General features: G+C 43.1%; 1 protein-coding gene across 2 annotated transcripts in view; it reads right to left on the bottom strand.

The window, feature by feature from the left end:
* The window catches only part of LOC130924597 (platelet-derived growth factor receptor beta-like), a 56,125-nt gene that overhangs the window by 18,919 nt on the left and 15,635 nt on the right, over positions 1-21,571 (bottom strand). For both annotated transcript variants that reach the window (XM_057851263.1, XM_057851264.1), the window contains exons 6-7: positions 15,671-15,836; positions 3,131-3,311 (exon numbers count right to left, since the gene is read on the bottom strand). In XM_057851263.1, coding sequence (XP_057707246.1) covers positions 3,131-3,311; positions 15,671-15,836 — 347 coding nt within the window. The remainder of the gene's footprint in view (positions 1-3,130; positions 3,312-15,670; positions 15,837-21,571) is intronic.

Here is a 21,571-nt window from a genome sequence, read left to right as displayed (position 1 = left end):
TCTCCTCCACACACAGCTTGGGTTCTGGTACCAATCCTCTCGAGAGGGGTTGGACTCTCTTCCATTCTGGAGTTGCCCACGGTGAGAGGCGCCGAGCAGGTGTGGGCATACTTATTGCCCCCCGGCTTGGTGCCTGTACGTTGGGGTTTACCCCCGTGGACGAGAGGGTAGCCTCCCTCCGCCTTCGGGTGGGGGGACGGGTTCTGACTGTTGTTTGCGCTTATGCACCGAACAGCAGCTCAGAATACCTACCCTTTTTGGAGTCCTTGGAGGGTGTGCTGGAGAGCGCCCCCTCTGGGGACTCCCTCGTTCTACTGGGGGACTTCAACGCTCACGTGGGCAATGACAGTGAGACCTGGAGGGGCGTGATTGGGAGGAACGGCCCCCCCGATCAGAACCCGAGTGGTGTTCTGTTATTGGACTTCTGTGCTCGTCACGGTTTGTCCATAACGAACACCATGTTCAAACATAGGGGTGTCCACATGTGCACTTGGCACCAGGACACCCTAGGCCGCAGTTCAATGATCGACTTTGTAATCGTGTCATCGGACTTGCGGCCACATGTTTTGGACACTCGGGTGAAGAGAGGGGCGGAGCTGTCAACTGATCACCACCTGGTGGTGTGTTGGCTCCGATGGTGGGGGAAGTTGCTGGCCAGACCTGGCAGGCCCAAACGTATTGTGAGGGTCTGCTGGGAACGTCTGGCAGAATCCCCTGTCAGAAAGAGTTTCAACACCCACCTCCGGCAGAACTTCTCCCTTGTCCCGGGGGAGGTGAGGGACATTGAGTCCGAGTGGGCCATGTTCCGCACCTCCATTGTTGAGGCGGCCGATCGGAGCTGTGGCCGTAAGGTGGTTGGTGCCTGTCGTGGCGGCAATCCCCGAACCCGCTGGTGGACACCAGCGGTAAGGGATGCCGTCAAGCTGAAGAAGGAGGCCTATCGGGCCTTTTTGGCCTGTGGGACTCCGGAGGCAGCTGACAGGTACCGGCTGGCCAAGCGGACTGCGGCTTCGGCGGTCGCCGAGGCAAAAACTCGGACATGGGAGGAGTTCGGCGAGGCCATGGAAAACGACTTCCGGACAGCTTCGAGGAAATTCTGGTCCACCATCCGGCGTCTGAGGAGAGGAAAGCAGTGCACCATTAACACTGTGTATGGTGAAGATGGTGTACTGCTGACCTCGACTCGGGACGTCGTGAGTAGGTGGGGAGAATACTTCGAAGCCCTCCTCAATTCCACCAACACGCCTTCCTTTGAGGGAGCAGAGTCTGGGGACTCTGAGGTGGGCTCTTCAATCTCTGGGGTTGAAGTCACTGAGGCAGTTGGTAAGCTCCTCGGTGGCAAGGCCCCAGGGGTAGATGAGATCCGCCTGGAGTTCCTAAAGGCTCTGGATGTTGTGGGGCTGTCATGGCTGACACGCCTCTACAACATTGCGTGGACATCGGGGACAGTGCCTCTGGATTGGCAGACCGGGGTGGTGGTCCCCCTTTTTAAAAAGGGGGACCGGAGGGTGTGTTCCAATTATAGAGGGATCACACTCCTCAGCCTCCCCGGTAAAGTCTATTCAGGGGTGCTGGAGAGGAGGGTCCGTCGGGAAGTCGAATCTCGGATTCAGGAGGAGCAGTGTGGTTTTCGTCCCGGCCGTGGAACAGTGGACCAGCTCTACACCCTCGGCAGGGTCCTCGAGGGTGCATGGGAGTTCGCCCAACCAGTCCACATGTGTTTTATGGATTTGGAGAAGGCGTTCGACCGTGTGCCTAGGGGAGTCCTGTGGAGGGTGCTCCGGGAGTACGGGGTACCGAGCCCCCTGGTAAGGGCTGTTCGGTCCCTGTACGACCGGTGTCAGAGTCTGGTCCGCATTGCCGGCAGTAAGTCGAATTCGTTCCCAGTGAGGATTGGACTCCGCCAAGGCTGCCCTTTGTCACCGATTCTGTTCATAATTTTTATGGACAGAATTTCTAGGCGCAGCCGAAGCGTTGAGGGTGTCCAGTTTGGTGGCCTCAGCATTGCATCTCTGCTTTTTGCAGATGATGTGGTGCTGTTGGCTTCATCAAGCCGTGACTTCCAACTCTCACTGGGGCGGTTCGCGGCCGAGTGTGAAGCGGTTGGGATGAAGATCAGCACCTCCAAATCCGAGACCATGGTCCTCAGCCGGAAAAGGGTGGAGTGCCCTCTCCGGGTCGGGGGTGAAATCCTGCCCCAAGTGGAGGAGTTCAAGTATCTTGGGGTCTTGTTCACGAGTGAGGGTAGGAGGGAGCGGGAGATTGACAGGCGGATCGGTGCAGCGTCTGCAGTGATGCGGACTCTGCACCGGTCCGTTGTGGTGAAGAAGGAGCTGAGCCAAAAGGCGAAGCTCTCGATTTACCGGTCGATCTACGTTCCTACCCTCACCTATGGTCACGAGCTGTGGGTCGTGACCGAAAGGACAAGATCCCGGATACAAGCGGCCGAAATGAGTTTCCTCTGCAGGGTGTCCGGGCTCTCCCTTAGAGATAGGGTGAGAAGCTCGGTCATCCGGGAGGGGCTTGGTGTCCAGCCGCTACTCCTCCGCGTTGAGAGGAGCCAGTTGAGGTGGCTCGGGCATTTGGTTCGGATGCCTCCTGGACGCCTCCCTGGAGAGGTGTTCCGGGCATGTCCCACCGGTAGGAGGCCCCGGGGTCGACCCAGGACACGCTGGAGAGACTATGTCGCTCGGCTGGCCTGGGAACGCCTTGGAATCCCGCCGGAGGAGCTGGCTGAAGTGGCTGGGGAGAGGGAAGTCTGGGCTTCCCTGCTAAAGCTGCTGCCCCCGTGACCCGACCCCGGACTAAGCGGAAGATAATGGATGGATGGATGGCATACGCACTTTAAGTATCAGCAGCTACAGGTTTGATTTTTGAATTAAAATGAATTTTGGGCTTTTTCATGTAGTTTTTAAAACAGCCAGGTTCTTTAATTATTGGATTGTTTTGATGATTAACTAGAGTTTTGTTTACAGTTCCTGTGTATAGTTCCGTTCCAATCCCCAATCACAGACGATAATTTGTGTTACACTTTGTCTTATCCTGTGATGACTGACAAGAACAGGTAGTCTCCGGGGGTTCTTATTCCGAGGAAGCTCAAGCGCTAATTGCTTTGTGGTTGTGTTCCTACCTGGTCCCATGTTCTTTTCTGAATACAATGATTGTGTTCCCTTTGATGGCAGCGCCACCTTTGCTCCAGCTGACCTGAGGGGCAGGATAGGCTTCCACTTTCACCCTCAGCACTGCGTCCTGCTGCAGCCGGGCCGAAACGTGGCTATCCTCAGCGGGCTGTATTTTCACAAATCCTCGTTCTGAAAGAATTTTTTTCCATGGGTGATTAGACACATTAAGTTCAAAAACTAATATGAATAAACAATAATGATGAAGCACTTATTCATAGAGCCCATGTTATGGATCAGTTGTTTATCTGCCTTCACTGAGTGGGAAGATTTAGGGAAGCTTTACCACAGAGCAAAACTAAACATGACTGGCAGCACCATGGATCATGAACGTTTGAGACATTTGAAGATTTCATAAATGTCTAAATTTCTACACGTGACTTCCGTTTTACACGTTCTCTAACCAAAATAACAATTGAGTAAAAAAAATTAAAAAAAAAAAAACACAATTTGGAAATATCGCATCCCTCTGCCATCATCACGACCTGGGAGGAAACATTAAGAAATGACTAAAAGTCACCACAACCAAAATAATTTTGTATTTCATTGATTTAATGGCAGTGGAAGGAAACGCAATCAGCAAAATCTTGACTTGAATCTATCTTTAAATGATGAAACAGTTTTAAAACTTTCACATATCGAATGTAGACGGAAGGGAACTAATGCAATAACAGGAGCAATTTTAACAACTTTAACGGTTGATTCTAGTGCTGTCAAATTTATCACGTTACGGGCGGTAATTAATTTTTTAAATTAATCACGTTAAAATATTTGACGCAATTAACGCATGCACGGAATGACTCATTCATGCGTTGCCTTAAACAGTTTACAATGATGCCGTTTTTAGCACATTGAGAGCGAAAAGGCAGAGAAATGCAAGTGGACACAGGCGTTCATTGGACCGCGCCTTTTATTAGCTTTTGATTTGGCAACTCTTTCACAAGTATTGTGGCAAGCGACGTGGGGAAGAATGACAGGAGACAATCTTTCTCTTAACACGGTTAATTGAACACAACGCAGAACATACTGTATACCATTTGCAGCCACCACTGACAGTCATGGTTGCCCAACTTCCCATCATGCATTTGGACGGATCAGTTAAGTCGCAGCAGTATCATTTAGTGAAAGCACAACAAAAATAATATTCCTAGCTCTCAAAAATTAAAGACACTGTGGAAGAACGACGGGGAGCCCATGTGACGTCCCGCTCGGCGACGTCAACAATGGCGAGCTATTAGTTTATTTTTTGATTGAAAATTTTACAAATGTTATTCAAACGAAAACATTAAAAGGGGTTTTAATATAAAATTACTATAACTTGTACTTAAATTTATCTTTTAAGAACTACAAGTCTTTCTATCCGTGGATCCCTTTAACAGAAATAATGTTAATAATGTTAATGCGATTTGTGGATTTATTGTTACAATAAATAAATACAGTACTTATGTACAGTATGTTGAATGTTTATGTCCGTCTTGTGTCTAATCTTTCCATTCCAACAATAATTTACAGAAAAATATGGCATATTTTAGAGATGGTTTGAATTGCAATTAATTACAATTAATTAATTTTTAAGCTGTGATTAACTCGATTCAAAAATGTTTTTGTTTGACAGCCCTAGTTGATTCACAACATTTAATGGCATCCAAACATAGCGAAGGCTACTATGTTTTTTTGTTTTGTTTTTTTTAAATTGGGTAGGGGGTGAAAAAAAAACATTAAAGGTAACAGCAGTTACTAATTACTCTTACATTCAGGTAACTGAGCTACTAACTCCATTACTTTTAGGGAGAAGTAATTTGTAACTGCAATTAATTACTTTTTTTAAAGTAAGATTAACAACACTGGTCCTAATACACGAACATGGGAATTTGTGTTCATTAAGTTACTGTAGCAGGGGTCGCGTTAACCGAATATTTTCCGTCGTTGACCGGTTTTTTAAAGCGGTGACGGAAAAAACTGAAGTCCGTCCGTCATTTTGACAGGTTGCAATTCACACCCCAGACCACAGGGTAGCATATTAATTAGCTATTGTCTCTCTTAATGCATGACGTCGTTGGCTATTCTGTCAGAATATTGTAGCGTCACCGTGGTCTGGCGGCAGCACCGTGATTGACACATCAACGCGAGGTTCTTATTGGTGCACCCGGTGTGCCAGCGCGTCATCCAATTGGTGGACTAGATTGTCGCCTGTGTATAGACAAGTTTCCGAGGTACTTCCGGTTTACTTCCTTATGTCTTCCTTCCCCTTCCGTTTCCGCCTGTTTACCGTTGAAGTCAATGGCGGTGAAATCAAAGTTGGAAGGTCTTTATACAAGATCCCGGGAATGTTATTTTGATGTAGGCGGGTGGAGAACCAAGCCAAGGCCTCCATGCTTCGTACCATGTCGATTTCCAAACCATGGGTGCTCGTACTCGTCATACAGGTGGGAGGGAAGGAGATGTACAAAACTGACAGCTCCTGCAGTCATGCCCCCGCTGTTATGGAAGGTAATGTGCTCTAAAAATACGAAACCTAAAATCTGGCGCATGAAACGACTTGTTGCCTTTGCTATTGATATTACGATGATGATTGTAATTACGAAGTTTTATCATTTTTACAACAACTAGCTTCTGCTACTGCTGCTAGCCGCCTGTTGCTAATCGTGTTTGAATGCACCGCATAAATCTGAATTGTTTACAGCTGGGAAATGCTGTTATAAAAGAGAAGACAACTTGACTTGTACGTTGATGGACATATATCGAACATATATAGTTTGCGTTCCACAATGATGATGACAGCTCGACTCCCGGGAGAGGCCGACAGAGGCAGGAATTGTGACAGACGGTGGTTCGCCGAGATCGCCGTGATCCAACTACGAACTTGTGAACGGTAGCATCTTTAAATATATGCTATTGGAGCTGGAATTACCGAGGACGGGAAAAAAGCACATCTAAATGCCGGCGAGAGCCTCCGTGATGTCGCTATTTGTTCACGAGGCTCCGGAGCTCTGCGGTCTGATATCACATTCTCGTATGCTATTTTTGCAATACTTTTATAAATGTGATTTATTGACCTGTTTTGGAGTGCACCAATCGTTTTAAATAAAACAAGAAATTGAATCATGTCTAAATGTTTTATTGCGATCAATGCCTGCAATAAAAAAAAGAATGACATACTATTTGTGTTTACATCATATGTACATAACCTTGTAGCATTTCCTTGTAACAAAACAATCCATGTCAGCCCTTCTGCAGTCGGCAAATGTAATATAACTTGTAATTTCACCACATTTTGGTCACTAATGGCCGTAGTATCAATCCATTCCTCACGTTAACACAGGCTGACCGTTGTTAATAATTTTGTCCACGAATGATCAACGAAGTGACACGAACTGCCATCCAATCTCATCTACGTGTCATCTAGGTCGTGCTGAATCAATTTTTGAAGATTCCATGGGTTGCTCTGGCTTGATTTCGTAGTTTTATCGTCGTCAATACACTGCTAATACACTGCTACTCGACCGGACCGGAAGTGCGAAGCAGACATTTTCCAAGATGGCGGCGCCCGTATTTCGCTCAGGAAACTTGTCTATAGACCCCAATCACATGACGTCACAACTCCGCCCCCTGACTGGAGCAGCCATATTGTCCGTCAGCTCGTCGTGTTTACACATTACCGCTACATACATGCCTCCTATTACGGCGTGTTTTTCTGCTCGTTAACATTAATAATCAAAATGGCGAAAAAGTGTGTGGCGGTTGGTTGCAGTAACAGAGAAGATAGACGGAGAGACTTAAAGTTCTACCGTATTCTGAGAGACCCGAAGAGGAGAGCGAGATGGACTGCTGTAATTTGACAAGAAATCTGGGCACCAAACGATCCACAGACTATGTAGTAGTCATTTTATATCTGGTAAGATGCATTTAATATATATTTAGAAGATTTTGGGCTGACAACCACAATTAAGATCATTGTGCGACGTTGGTGATTGGGGTCTATATAGCTGCCTCTTTTTCTTTGGGAGTGGAGTTGTTTTGTTGGTGTTGGCGGTAAGCAGAGTGAAAAGAGGGAGAAAAATACAACTTCCGTGTCTAATTTTTCGCCGCCAAGCAAACGTTACAATATTAATTAAAAATGAATGAAAACTAAATACTATTGAATATGTCATCATTATCATTTTAAAAATTTAAGTGACTGGTAAAAATAGATTATGAGTGGATTTTTATGACCCTGTCAGTCAAAATGACAGACAACGAAAATGTCTAGCGCAACCTCTGTACTGTAGATATGGAACCAAGACAAAAACAAGCAATAACATGGGTCATAGACTTCATAATAAAAAGTACAGGCATGAAAATGGGTCAGGGGTTAAAAAGGTGAGAAGGGTGTGGAGGAAATATGTTCTGGTACACTCGTGCTGTCCAAAACGACCAATTTTCTCCCAAATAGTTAGCTGACTATTTTTACGATTAGTCGAGTTATCTAATAATTTTTTTTTTTTTACTAATTTAGAAATTAATTTTTTGTTGACGCTTATTAATTCACATAAACATTTTGGAACACTTAAATTCTTTATTAAAGTACAAATAAACATGTAAATATTACAATAATTAATCACACATAAACAATGAGGTCAAATGCTGATAGCGTTTACCAGTGCAAAAGAATGGAATGTAAACAGATTCAGAACACTGAATTTTTCTTCCCAACATTATTCAAAACAATTGTTAAAAAAAATATCTAGCATTATTATTATAGTAGCTATACTACTATATATAATAGTATTGTAATAATTATTCATTCCCAATCATATTTTTAATATAGGGTGTCATTTTAAAGCTATTCTTAGTGAAGAATCTGAATTCTGTAGTATTATAGTATTTACATATTATAGTATTAATTCTGAAGTACTGTATGTGGGACTAACTCCAGATATCGTTATTTATATGATGAACACGACATGCTTTTATTTTGAAATGTTCACCGGAAGTACGTTCGCTAAACCGCTAACCGTAAGCTTTAAAGGTTTGCTAAAAAGCACTTTTCGTCATTGCTTGTGGTATCATTAATAGATTTTTTTGTTTGTAAATGCTGTTAACAAGCGATTTTTCATGTTTGAAGTGTCACCTTTTAATCGCAAGTTTGCGTTTTGGAGAGGACTGACAATGTTTTATAGCAGGCTAAAGTAGGTTGTCTTTTTTTCCCCATTAGTCTCAATGTAGCAATGCTAACTTTTACAGTGTTTAATATAGATGTGTTTCCTTATTTTGTATGTCTGAACTGTAATTCTACGGCGTGTTGATGACCGATAAACATCTGCGAAAAGAGCTGGAGTCTCATAAGTCATCTGGATGCACACACAAATGTATGCACGCGTGTGAGCGGCGCTAGACACAGCCATGAAAATCACCGCCCTCATTTTTATTTACCGTGCGATAAATGGACTCGTTGCACATCACGACTGGCTTAGCAACTTCAATAAAATATTTAGTTAGTTAGTTAGTTAGTTAGTTAGTTAGTTAGTTAGTTAGTTAGTTAGTTAGTTAGTTAGTTAGTTAGTTAGTTAGTTAGTTAGTTAGTTAGTTAGTTAGTTAGTTAGTTAGTTAGATGGACTTATGACCCCCTGCCCTAAAAAATTTCTCCGCGGATCTACACAATTCACGTAGGTCACTCTTTTTGACTTCAAAACGGCTAATTTCTCCAAAAGGTGAGAGATTTTCATGCCTGAATGTAATGATGATGTCTATGCATGGGTCCTGTTAACAGAGGTGGGAGACGTCGAAACTGCAGGCTGCACTTGTGTCGCAGGTGCCAGGCGAGTCCAGTGCTCCGAAAATACTAAAGCTAAAATCTTGCGCATGAAACAACTTGTTGTCTTTGATAATGTTATTTCGATGATGATTATAATTATGATGTTTAATATTATTTAGTACAACAACTGCTGTGGCTGCAACACATGCTAACTATACAGTTAGTACAACTGCTGCTAATTAGTACATGTAATGTCTGTATAGGATGGGACAATTATGGTAATTTGAGTACAAATCTGTGTTTTGTGTCACAGCTGAGACATCTTTAGCTTTGCTAAATGTAGTTATACAACAGTAAAGAAATGGAAAACAATCATCTACTATAAGTCATACACAGGCTTCTTATCCTAAATGCGAGTGTTACAGGTTTTCAGTTTGTTTACAGGTGGAAAATACTGTTAGGCAAGGGAAGACATCTTGGGGTGCCTCACAACTTTCTGTACATTAATGGACATACAGTGTATCACAAAAGTAAGTACACCCCTCACATTTCTGCAGATTTTTAAGTATTTCTTTTCATGGGACGGCACTGACAAAATGACACTTTGACACAATGCAAAGTAGTCTGTGTGCAGCTTATATAATAGAGTTAATTTATTTCCCCCTCAAAATATAGCCATTAATATCTAAACCCCTGGCAAGAAAAGTGAGTACACCCCTTAGAAACTACATCCCTAAATGTCCAAATTGAGTACTGCCTTACTGAAAGTTGTCAATATTAACATACAACATGTCAACTGTCAATGTTTTGTGTGGCCACCACTATTATCCAGAACTGCCTTTACTCTCCTGGGCATGGAGTTGACCAGAGCTTCACAGGCTGCCACTGGAATGCTCTTCCACTCCTCCATGACTACGTTGCGGAGCTGCCAGATATTTGAGACTTTGCTCACCTCCACCTTCCCCTTGAGGATCCCCCAAAGATGTTCTATTGGGTTCAAGTCTGGAGACATGCTTGGCAGGTCCATCACCTTTACCCTCAGCCTCTTCAGTCATCTTGGAGGTGTGTTTGGGGTCATTGTCATGCTGGAACACTGCCCTGCGACCCAGTTTCTGGAGGGAGGGGGATCATGCTCTGCTGCAGTATTTCACATTACATGTTTGAGTTCATGTTTCCCTCAATGGACTGTAACTCTCCAACACCTGCAGCACTCATGCAGCCCCAGACCATGAAATTCCCACGACCATGCTTGACTGTAGGCATGACACACTTATCTTTGTATTCGTCATTTGGTCGCCGCCACACATGCTTGAGACCATCGGAACCAAACAAATTAATCTTTGTTTCATCAGACCATAGGACATGGTTCCAGTAATCCATGTGCTTTGTTGACATGACTTCCGCAAACTGTTAGCGGGCTTTCTTGTGTACCATCTTCAGAAAAGGCTTCCTCCTGGGGTGACAGCCATGCACCCCAGTTTGATGAAGAGTGCGGCGTATGGTCTGAGCACTAACAGTCTGACCCCCCACCTCCTCAATCTCTGTAGCAATGCTGACAGCACTCCTGCGACGATCTTTCAAAGAAAGCATTTGGATGTGACGCTCAGCACGTGCGCTCAGCTTCTTTGGACGACCAACCCGAGGCCTGTTCTGAGTGGACCCTGCTCTTTTAAAACACTGGATGGATTATCTTGGCCACTGTGCTGCAGCTCAGTTTCAGGGTGTTGGCAATCTTCTTGTAGCCTTAGCCATCTTCATGTAGCACAACAATACGTCTTTTAAGATCCTCAGAGAGTTCTTTGCCATGTGGTGCCATGTTGGAACTTTCAGTTACCAGTATGAGAGAATGTAAGAGCTGTGCTACTAATTTGAACACACCTGCTCCCTATGCACACCTGGGCCTAGTAACACTAACGAGTCACATGACATTTTGGAGGGAAAATGACAAGCAGTACTCAATTTGGACATTTATGGATGTAGCTTATAAGGGCTGTACTCACTTTTCTTGCCAGGGGTTTAGATATTAATAGCTGTATTTTGAGTTATTTTGAGGGGAAAATAAATTAACTCTATTATATAAGCTGCACACCGACTACTTTTCATTGTTTCAAAGTGTGATTTTGTCAGTGTTGTCCCATAAAAAGATATACTTAAATATCCGCAGAAATGCAAAGGGTGTACTCACTTTTGTGATACACTGTATATCTAGACTACGTGCATTCTACCTTCTACACATGCTGGCTGAAGTTGTGGATGACTTTGATGATGGAAGGCTCAGGTTATAGTCTATAAATTGCAATTTATTGACCTGTTTTGAATGCACATGCAACAATTGTTATAAATAAAACAAATGGAATCATGTTTTCCAAGTTTTATTGTGATCAATAAAAAAGACATACTACTTGTGTTTATATGGGATGGACATGGGTGATTAGCTCATAATATCATAGCTATAATCTAACCAGTTGAAAAATACTTTGTAGTATTTTCTTGTAACAACAAAATCTGTTGCAGCACATACTGTATACATTCGGCAACTGTCATATTATTTGTAGTTGTACCTCATTTTGGTCACTCTGGTGGCCGGCGTATCAATCTACTCCTCATATTAACCCAGGCTGCACAGATTGTTAGAATTTTGTCCACGAATGATAAAAAAAAAAAAGATAAGCACAAACATACAATCTTTGTAGCAGCGAGCTACAGTACATATTTAAAGCGCCTGCAAAAACAGCATGTTTTTTTTTTCATTTTACACGTGGTATTTTATGCTCCTGAATAAAATGGACCGCTTGGATGTGTGTGGAAGCGATCGATATATTTATTGAATTTTTTTAATCCCGCACCATGAAAATAAGTGACTTCCGCCTCGAGTCTTGGGTTAAGGAAGACGCCGAATGTGACGTCAGGAGTAGAAATTATTTTCACAATACAGCCATTACTATAGCATGCAGAAGGAGTGCAGATTCTGCTGATTTTGCAGAATAATTTGTTTATTTTTTTGTGTCACGCCAGATTATTGCTGCAGGCTTTTGTTGCAACACCAGGGAGAGTGGTGTGAGGCTTTTTGGATTCCCAAAAGATCGTGTTCATCGAGAACAATGGGCAAAACAAGTCCGACAATCTAGAGACCATTGGACGGATGACGAATGACTAGGTTATGTGTTTTATGTTATGTCAAATACTGGGAACATGGCAAGCAATTTAATAAGGAGGTGGTTTGCATTTTGTGGATGACAATACTCGGCCGATGACCGGCGGCTTGTCGCACACTATGGTCGCCAGCCGATAATGGTGTGCTCGCTTACAGAGCGCTTTCCATGGCTTAGCCCCGAGGAGCCCCCGCTCTTGTCTCCGGTTCTCGATTGTGTAGACTTTCACCCCCTTCGGTCCTCTTCGCGTGTAGAGGGCTTTCCTCAGCTTGGCCCTGAGCGTGCGCCGACGTCGGCCGGTTTGTTCGCTGAGAATGCGCTATTTTCGGCGTTCATTCCCCTCTGAGTCCCCGGCGACGAGCACTGCCTGCCTGCCAGGGCCGCAGCAGAACGACGAGCTGTAACTTGCTTGCCGACGGGGGCTGGCCGATAGGTGAAGACAATCACCCCCGCCGCCGTGTGTGACATGAGTCAGGGTAGTTTTATGTGATTTTTCGTTTTCGAATGGCGAGAAAGAGACTTGGAGGAGCCGCTCGGTTCAGGTTAGCATGTCGCCTAGCTGTTATGCCTCCTGTTTTGTTTACGCACTTTCTTCCATCTCCGGAGACGGGGCAGGGAAATGAAAAAAGCTGGACTTACTCCGGTGGCATTTTTACTAGAGGTGGGAATCTTTGGGCACCTAACCATTCGATTACGATTCAGAGGCTCCGATTTGATTATAAATCGATTATTGATTATAAGCCCCCCCACCCCCTGCCCCGCTTTTAATGTATTGTACATTAGTTCCAATATTGTTCAAAAATCCTCTCAGGCTAAACCAAACTGCTATTTTATTATCAAGTTAACAGTTAAAAACAGTGAATAAAATACTCAAGTCCCCATTCTGTATCAGTAGCTTTAAACTACATTCACTTAATTTAATGTTGTGAATCAACCGTTAACGTTGTTAAAATTGTTCCCGTTATTCCATAATTTCCCTTCTGTCTACTTTCAACATGGCAAGTTTTAAAACTGTTTCATCATTTAAAGATAGATTCAAGTCATGATTTTGCCGATTTAAGGGTATATTAGATGAAAAATAATTAGGTTTGCTACAACAGAACCTTCTAGAGAAGTCTCCTGCTATAAGATGTTGGCTGTTACCAGCGCCGGCAAATCTGTCATTTGGCATCTAGTTCTTTGTACATGTTCCAACGCTGCCATCATCAGTCATTTCACATCTAGTTCTACATATATGTGATATTTGCCCATAGCCGTATGTTGCCGTATGTTTGTAGCAACTAGCAACTGGGCGCTGTTTGTAGCAGTTGATTATTGTTTTTTTTTAATCTAGCGGCATGAGTTGAACATGATATTTACTCTCGGTCCGTTCCTCTTTGCGTCCCGAAGACCACGCTGACTGTGTCTTATTTCCGTTTCACCTGGTATAATTCAATATTCAAAATTTGGATGTTTGCACTGTTGGCACTTACATGCTCATACATTTCTGCGGGGAGAGTTGGGACGGGGCTTTACAGTCCCGGCCCGGCTCCCCCGTTTTTAATGCACCACACACCAAGGTTGTGGGATGGTTGGGACCTATTGGGGGGGGGGGGGGGGTACCTCACGGTTGCCTCCTCACCACAGGCCCCGCCATCCCTGCACCTTTTTTAAATGCACCACACACATCATCCACAGGAGAGCTCCGGCAAAGGGTGGTGGGACGGGCGGCTGGCCAGAAACTCCATGCTGCGGTCCCACTGCCCTAAGCCAAGCTCTCCTATTTTAATGCATACATTGCACTACCCTCCCCTCACATTCCCATCACGGTGCTGGGTGATGGCTGCCAGTCTGGAACCTGGCAGCCACAGTAATAGGGTGATAGGTGGGTCCCACACTTTTTCCATATGGCGTGGCTCCTGGGGTGTGGCCTCCCTTCTGCCTGGGCTGCCACCCGCGAGAGTGGGTTGGGGGGTCGGGGCTCCGATCTTGCATCGCCCCGTGGCTGTTCCTGGGCGTACTCCTGCCTCCGCTTCCCCCTCTCTTCTCTGGCTGGGCATCCGCCCTGCGCTCCGTCGCGGGTTGCTGGCTGGGCGCCGGTGTATCAGCGGGGTGTCGCCTGCACTGGCAGGGGGACCCTGCCTTGCCTTGGGCTTGGTGGGCCGCTGGGGGTCCCGTGGCGTGCCGTGCCGGTTGGGGGGCTGTGGCTGTGGCCCGGGTGGGCGGGCGCTGGTGGGGGTAGGCATGGGGTTGGTGGTGCGTCCCTTCCGGCCATCCCTGAAGGCCGGTTGATGGGTGCGCGGGTGGCCTGGGGGACCACCCTGGGTCCCGGGGGGGGGCCGTGGCCCTGGATTGCCGCCCGTCTGCGTGGCTGTCGCGCGCCCGGTGGGGCTTGCGTGCTGCTGGATGTGGTAGGGCATGCTCGGGTTGAGGGTCCCGGTGCCGGGATTGGCGATGCGGCGGCGTAGGGTTGGTCGCCAATGGGCTTACACTCATAAGAGATTCACACGATTACTGGGTTCTAGATCACAGAACTGACTTGTGTACACTCTACCCCTTTCAATCACTTGGCTTATAGGCTTATAGACACCCCCACCCCCATCCCCCTCTTTCACTGGCCAATAGGCCCCCACATGGTGTAAACCGGAAATACATCTCGCTGACGATAGCACCAGCATATTAGTAACTAGTCTAGTTGTTCAATGTATTTCTTGTTTTGTTTGTGTATGTGTTTCTTTTCTTTCTTCTTTTGTATTTCTTTTCTTCTGTCCCCCCATAATCCCTTCCTGTTCGCTGTTTTGTCATAATAAAAAGGTATTTTGAATGATCACAATGGGAGTATGTCAGACTCTCAATGTGAAACATTAAAACTGTTCAGACTATCCGGGCACTTAGACTTCCATTCTCTGTGTCAAACAGCTGAACAGGACAGGTTAAAAAAAAAAAAAAAAAAAAAAAAATTGGGATGTTTGTGAATCGTTCTCGAATCTTCCACGGGCGAATCGTGAATAATCTAAGAATCGGAAATTTCTCCCGCCTCATTTTTAATATTTCATATTCCATAACCCTAACAGATAAACGTTACTAGGTGTTTAAATAATTTGATAATGAAACCCTTCTTGATGTTTTCGTTTTCATACAATTTGTAAAATTTATTTAATTAGTTGGTCGCCATTGTTGTTGACATCGCAGGGCGGAGACGTCACATGGTTACGCTGCCTGACTTCCAGAGTATGACTCTAGCGACATAAACATGTCATATTATTTTCATTAATCCGCCAACTGAATAATGTGATTGTCATTCAAGAAGTAGAAGAATTTAAATTTCAAAATAATATTGGATTCATGATCATCATCATCATTATTATGTCCTCCCTGTCTGTTAACATGTTTTATTGAATGGCTCGAGTCAATCCAAAATGTTTATTTGATACCTTGACTTTTAAAGTAACATAAATAACTACACGAAGTATTACTTATCTCTAAAAGAAACATCTTTTACGTCTTGCCTGAACTTGCAATACATTCACTTAATGAGCACAATGAAATTGGACTGTGAACTACAATAATAACTTGTACTGCTTGAATGTATTTTCTGTGTATACGTGAGTGTGCGTGTATTTGACCGAGTACTGTGATGTTGACACTGGAGGAAGCCGTCTGATCCAAGACCACTTCTTGGACATGGCACACATACTTTCCGCTGTGGGCCAGCGTGGCATGAGGAAAAATGAGGCAGGATCTCATGCTTGTTGGTGACACGAATTCTGTTCGTAGTGCCACGTCAGCACCCTGGAGGAGACATTTTATTAACGCAGTGGTTAAACAATGGCATTCATTGGGGTCAGTAAGTGTGGGGAATATTGGCGTCAAGTATGACCAATGGTGTAATATTTTTAGGTCACAATTGATTAAAGGTGGTAAAAGTACTCAGACTATGTACTAGTGCTGCAGCGATTAATCGATCAACTCGAGTAATTGATTAGAAAAAAAGAATCAAATTAAATTTTGCTGCTTCGAGTATTCGTTTAATTTAAGTGGCGTTGTAATGGTTTATTTTGAAAGCGTTTGCATTTAGTTTTATTGATTTAGGTGGTTACACTGCCCTCTTGTTTACCTCATTTAACATGGGTGGAATCCAACTGCTCCCTGTTAAAACCAACATTAGCTTTTATTTGAGCTAATGTTTTTTTAATGCATTCGTAATTTAGTTTATAGGTGTATTTAGCTGTTTTTTGTGGGAACGTGTCTGAACCATTTGTTAAGAACAGGGTAAAAAAAAAAAAAACTTTAGCATTTTATAGCATTTAAGCTAGCGGAATTTTGCTATGCAAGTTAGCTAATTGTTCATTTGTTGTACACAGACCATCATTTATTTACTTTTTTATATTGTTTGAGGCTGAGCTCAGGTATTTAAATTTTTCATGTTCCTTATCCGATTACTCGATTAGTCGAACTAACTAGTTCATTGATTAATCGACTTCTAAAATAATCGATAGCTGCAGCCCTACTCTGTACCTTTACTTACAGAGACAGACAACACCCATCCCAGCGGAAAGAAGTTTGTTTAAAAAATTGGAAAAAAAAAAAATAGAGATGTACCGAAAGCAAAATTCTTGGCCGAAATCGAAAACCAAATATTTGGCCGAAAAACCGAAAGGCCGAAAAATACACATGCATATATATATAATTTTTTTTTCATTTTTAAAAAAATTATTTTATATTTTATATTATTTTCCGATTGCCCTTTGCCTTGGTATTGGTTTTACAACCCCAGAGTCTCGAGAAATTTAGTTAAAGAGGTGCTGAATCTGAAACCCCATGGGAGGGTCAGCGGTGGCTCTTGGATTTTTCTGAAACAGGCCAAGAAGGGACCCTGTGTAATGTCCGGGGCCAAGTGTTGCTGCCATCTTTGTTCAGTGTTTGTTTTGTTCCTCAAGGCAGTACGCAGATTATCCTGAGGCGGTAAAAAAATCTGGTAAGAACTACTACTGGCAAAAACCAGTGAAGTTTGAAATAATTCGAATTTAATCATTAACGTGTGCAAGTAAGAATACAATACATAGAACAATAAATTTAATCACTTTTTTGAAAAGCCATTTTAAACACAAAAGTAGCATTAATATTAAACATGCTCTAGATCAGTGTTTTTCAGCCTGTGTGCCGCGGCACAGTAGTGTGCCATGAGAGATCGTCAGGTGTGCCGTGAGAAATTATCTAATATCGCATTTGTATTTTATTTTTTTACGTCGTGGGGCGGAGTTGCAATAGGAAGGAAGGAGGAGGTAGAAAGTTGCAGTCGTGTGCTGATGAGCGAGGTGTTGCTCTTGACGCGTTCAATAACTGCTCGGATTTCTAGCCATCAGCTACCTTGCTGTCCGCGACAATGTGGACCCTAGCACGTCTACTGTACATTATTTGATTAGACCCGTCAAGAGTCAATATTCATGAAAGAGTCCGTCCTATTTTATCCATACAGTATGTGACGACAGTTAATCCTTCTCCTGTTTTATCCCAACACATTGTCAAGGGCAGCAAGGTGGCTGATGGCTAGAAATCTGAGCAGTTCTTGAAAGCGACACGAGCAGCTATCTAAACGTCATGCCCAAACGAAACACCTGTCGCTTCGAAACAAGACGATGGACTATTTTGTTCGCCTTTGTGAAAACACAGAGAAACAGGCAACTTTTTTGAGAAAAGCTACAAAGGTAAAAGAGAAAGCCCCCAAGGCCAGTTACCTTGTTGCTGAACTTGCAAAATCCAAAGTCCCACACTGCGGCAGAGCCCTAAATACTACCTGCCTGCAAAGCTATTGTCAGGGAGCGACTCGGCCCAGATACAGTTAAAGACATTGCTAAAGTCCCCCTCTCTGATAATTCTGAGCTTTTCAAGCCTAACTGCTATAAAAAAAAAAATAGAAACAGAGACTGAGAGCTGTTTATGAAGATTCCTGCCAGGATATCAGCTTTGGGTTCATCTAAACAGGCTCAAGTTTCACACTGAGTAAGTATAAATATTGAGAAACTATTTTATAAATAAATAAATATACTGTACAGAAAGTAATTTTAGAACATTTTTGGTTTGTGGTGTGGCGCGAGATTTTTTCCAATGTAAAAATGTACCGTGACACAGAAAGGGTTGAAAACCACTGCTCTAGATAAACATTATCTCATTCTCTCTCACTTCAGAAAAGAAGGATTCTCCGATTACCATGCTTTGTAATAAAATGGAAATCGGGGCACTTAAGGAGTCATTCAAATTAGAGAGGGGGCAAGTGCTCCTATGCCCCCCCCTTAAAACCACCACTGGGAGCGTGGATTTCGGCAGTGAGCGCTGGCGTCGTTATAGCATTCTGTTCGGTGGACATAGACACACACGTCTCGGCAAATTTGGGACACTTGAAAAATGGGTCTCACTCCTCCAATTGCTAAGCTAAATGAGATCTCAATGTATGTTGGTGTGGAACTGTAGTTCAAAAATAAAAGCTATTTTCCGAAACTAGTAAAGCTCTTTACAAGGCTATAACAATCTCTCCTACTACTTAAAATAAGACTTGGTGTTTTCTTGTGCAAACGGCGACTGGCTGAGAGGGTGTGGAAGTTGCGGGAAAAAAGTGACAAAAAGAAGAAGTGATCATGCTTTAAACGTATTGTACTAAACCACAGCAAATGCATATGAATGCATTTAAATACAACTTTAATCAAGTGAACAGGATACGATTAAACTCCGACCTACTCATACACAGGCTCAAATGCACTGCACTCGATGTGACGCTGGACATTAATTAAAAGAAACTTCACAATGAGCGTGTAGCAGCGATGAAGCAAATTTATTTCATTTTCCTTCATTTAATATTTTTCTATATTTCTTTGATACCTCAAAATACTTCCAGACCGTGGACACGTTGGCTGTGAGCCAGTCGTGTCAGCTTGCTGTGTTTTGATCGCGTCATCACAAAAGGACTACGGTTCTTCACTCTTTTCTGTGGTAAACCTTCAGCCTTTTAACCGAAAACCAAAAATGCAAATTTAGCTATTTTCCCTGAAGTTTTCGGTGTCAAATTTTCGGTCACATCTCTTTAAAAAAAAAAAAATAAATTATCAATGCTGGTAATTTTTTAACCAATCAAATGCGAGTCCAAGATTACTCAAATACTTTGAGCTCCAATCTTTCACGTAAAGGTCATTTATACGAGGTCTTTCACGTGAAGGTCATATGTACGATGTGCTTTCTGGCCCTTTAAGTAAAATGGCGGGAACGGGATGGAAGGCAAACCCCAGATAGCCAAATATAACTGGAGCGGACATGGGCCAGATGTACTGCAAATTTCGGCCCACTTTCATAAAACGGCTCTGCCCCAGTGTCTTTTTGAATAATGGCCCAACTAGGGATGGAAATCGAGAACGGGGTTCTATGGAGAATCGGTTCTGTGCGTTTCAATTCCATTGAATCATTTGGCTGTTTATCTAGCGATTTTCTTATAGATTCCAACCAGCACGAATTACATCACATTGTTTACACATATCACACATGTTCAACTCTGCAAGCAAATCTATGAATTTAACCAAAGAGCGACCATTTATCAAGTCCAATCTGAAGCATCATTGCCGAGTGAATTCGCATTGATTTTCACAGGCCAAGTCATTATTCATGAGACTACTTAAAGAAATGGTGATTTTTTTTTTTTTTCAAAAAAGTCTATTAATGGGTCTATCATATTCCTTGTCAAATACTCTATAAGAAAAATATAACATATACACATCTAAAATAATTCTAAACAATTTATTTCGCAATTTTAATACTCATTTCGGTCGGTAGTCCACCAATCAGTGTTTTTTTTTTCGGAATAATTTGAATTTGGTGGGTCATAGGGCCAATCTGAATACTGGTTTCACACAGAAGTATATACCTCCGCATGCGATGGTGGTATTTTTGTGTTGCTACGACTAATGAAAGTAAATGTTCCAAATTACTTCCTACAGCCAATCAGCGTATTTTCAACCGTAATTCCAGATAGGATTGTCCCATTGGTCCCAAACCACTTCTATTCTACTCAGTATCAAAAGGCCTTTCCATAGAGTACCCCAACCATGTCTAAGAAGTTAACAAATCCAAGTTAACAGAGGATTGTGCTAAAATTCCTCTTATATTGTATGAGATCCGACAGTCCTTATGTAATTACACCAACCTAATTATAAACTTGTTAATATTTGGGACAATACTCTGCCCCTGCTGTCTGGGCTAGCTTAACACTTTCTGTGTGTGCAGGCTTTCTCCACCCCATCTGTGAGGGTGTTCTGCAGTGCTGGAGTATCCTACCTGAAAAAGCAGACGTTTATTTTTCTGCAAAAGAATTGTTAATTTTGCACATTTGCACTACGCACTGTTCTGTTGTATTTGACAGTATTTATCTTTTTTCTTTCTCTTTTTAGTGCTATCAGCTCATATGTCCTTTTAAAAAGGAGTTTTTTTTTTTATTTCTATTAGAAAAAGGTTTCAGTAAAATGTTACACATTCTTGTCTGTTTGCCACAGTTACATATTACCACAGTTAGCATCGAGGTTTTGGGCCTCTTTTGACCTCGTTTGTAAGGTTGTGACTTCTGATTAAACAAACTAGATGCCAATCAAAATGTTTGTTCTTCTTTTTCCCCAAATTACAATCGATAAGAGAAATGATAAAGAATCGAATTGTTAAACAATATCGATATTGGAATCGGAATCGTGAAAATCCTATCAATTCCCAGGCCCAACCTCGGTATGGAGTCACTTGCCGGATCAGTAGCCTAATCAGTTTTGGGCCAGAACTGGTCCAAAGTAGCAGACACAACATTTATGCATGGCCCGGATGTGGCACACGTTACGCAATCTGGGCCAGATTTGTAACAAAACCGTTTTCAGTATTCAATTTGGGGTCCATTTTGTTCAATGTATCAGACTGTTCTGTGGTTTTATTGTAAATTGAATTCTTCTGTTAAAAGCAATAATAACAACACACATTCTTTTTCATACCATTTATCAATGCTAACATATTAATGCACAATAACAATCAGGGGCAAACTGGCAGTGGTGAAAAAATTTCATTGATGATGAGAGGGAGTGGCAGATAGTGCCCGAAGAATCCGGTGGGCAGTTTAGTAAACGAACAGGTGAACGGGCAGGCAGGTATTCTGGCAGGCAAGCAGCCCAGGATCTGGGGGGGGGGAAGCGAGCTCAGTATCAGAATTACAAGATTCTTTGTTAGCTGAAAGTCACATACCTGTAGGTGAGTTGTTGATATGGCGATGATGTGAGGCCAAGGAGACTGGTTTAAGTAAGCTGCTGATGATTATTAGCGGCACCTGGTCCCAGACTCACCCATCTGTGCAATCAAGTCAGCGAGACAAATACACAAACACAAGGAGCAGGGGCTCAGTTTGACATTAAAACATTTTTTTTTTTTTTGTATTTTATAAGACATGTTATGTACATTTACATGGACATAAAGTAAATGCCTTCTCCCTCCATATGTTGTTATGCAACAAATTT

Source organism: Corythoichthys intestinalis, chromosome 11 (assembly GCF_030265065.1).
Source record: "Corythoichthys intestinalis isolate RoL2023-P3 chromosome 11, ASM3026506v1, whole genome shotgun sequence".
Taxonomy (NCBI): domain Eukaryota; kingdom Metazoa; phylum Chordata; class Actinopteri; order Syngnathiformes; family Syngnathidae; genus Corythoichthys; species Corythoichthys intestinalis.
The sequence above is the reverse complement of the archived record's forward strand: the minus strand, read 5'-3'. Positions and strand labels throughout refer to the sequence as shown.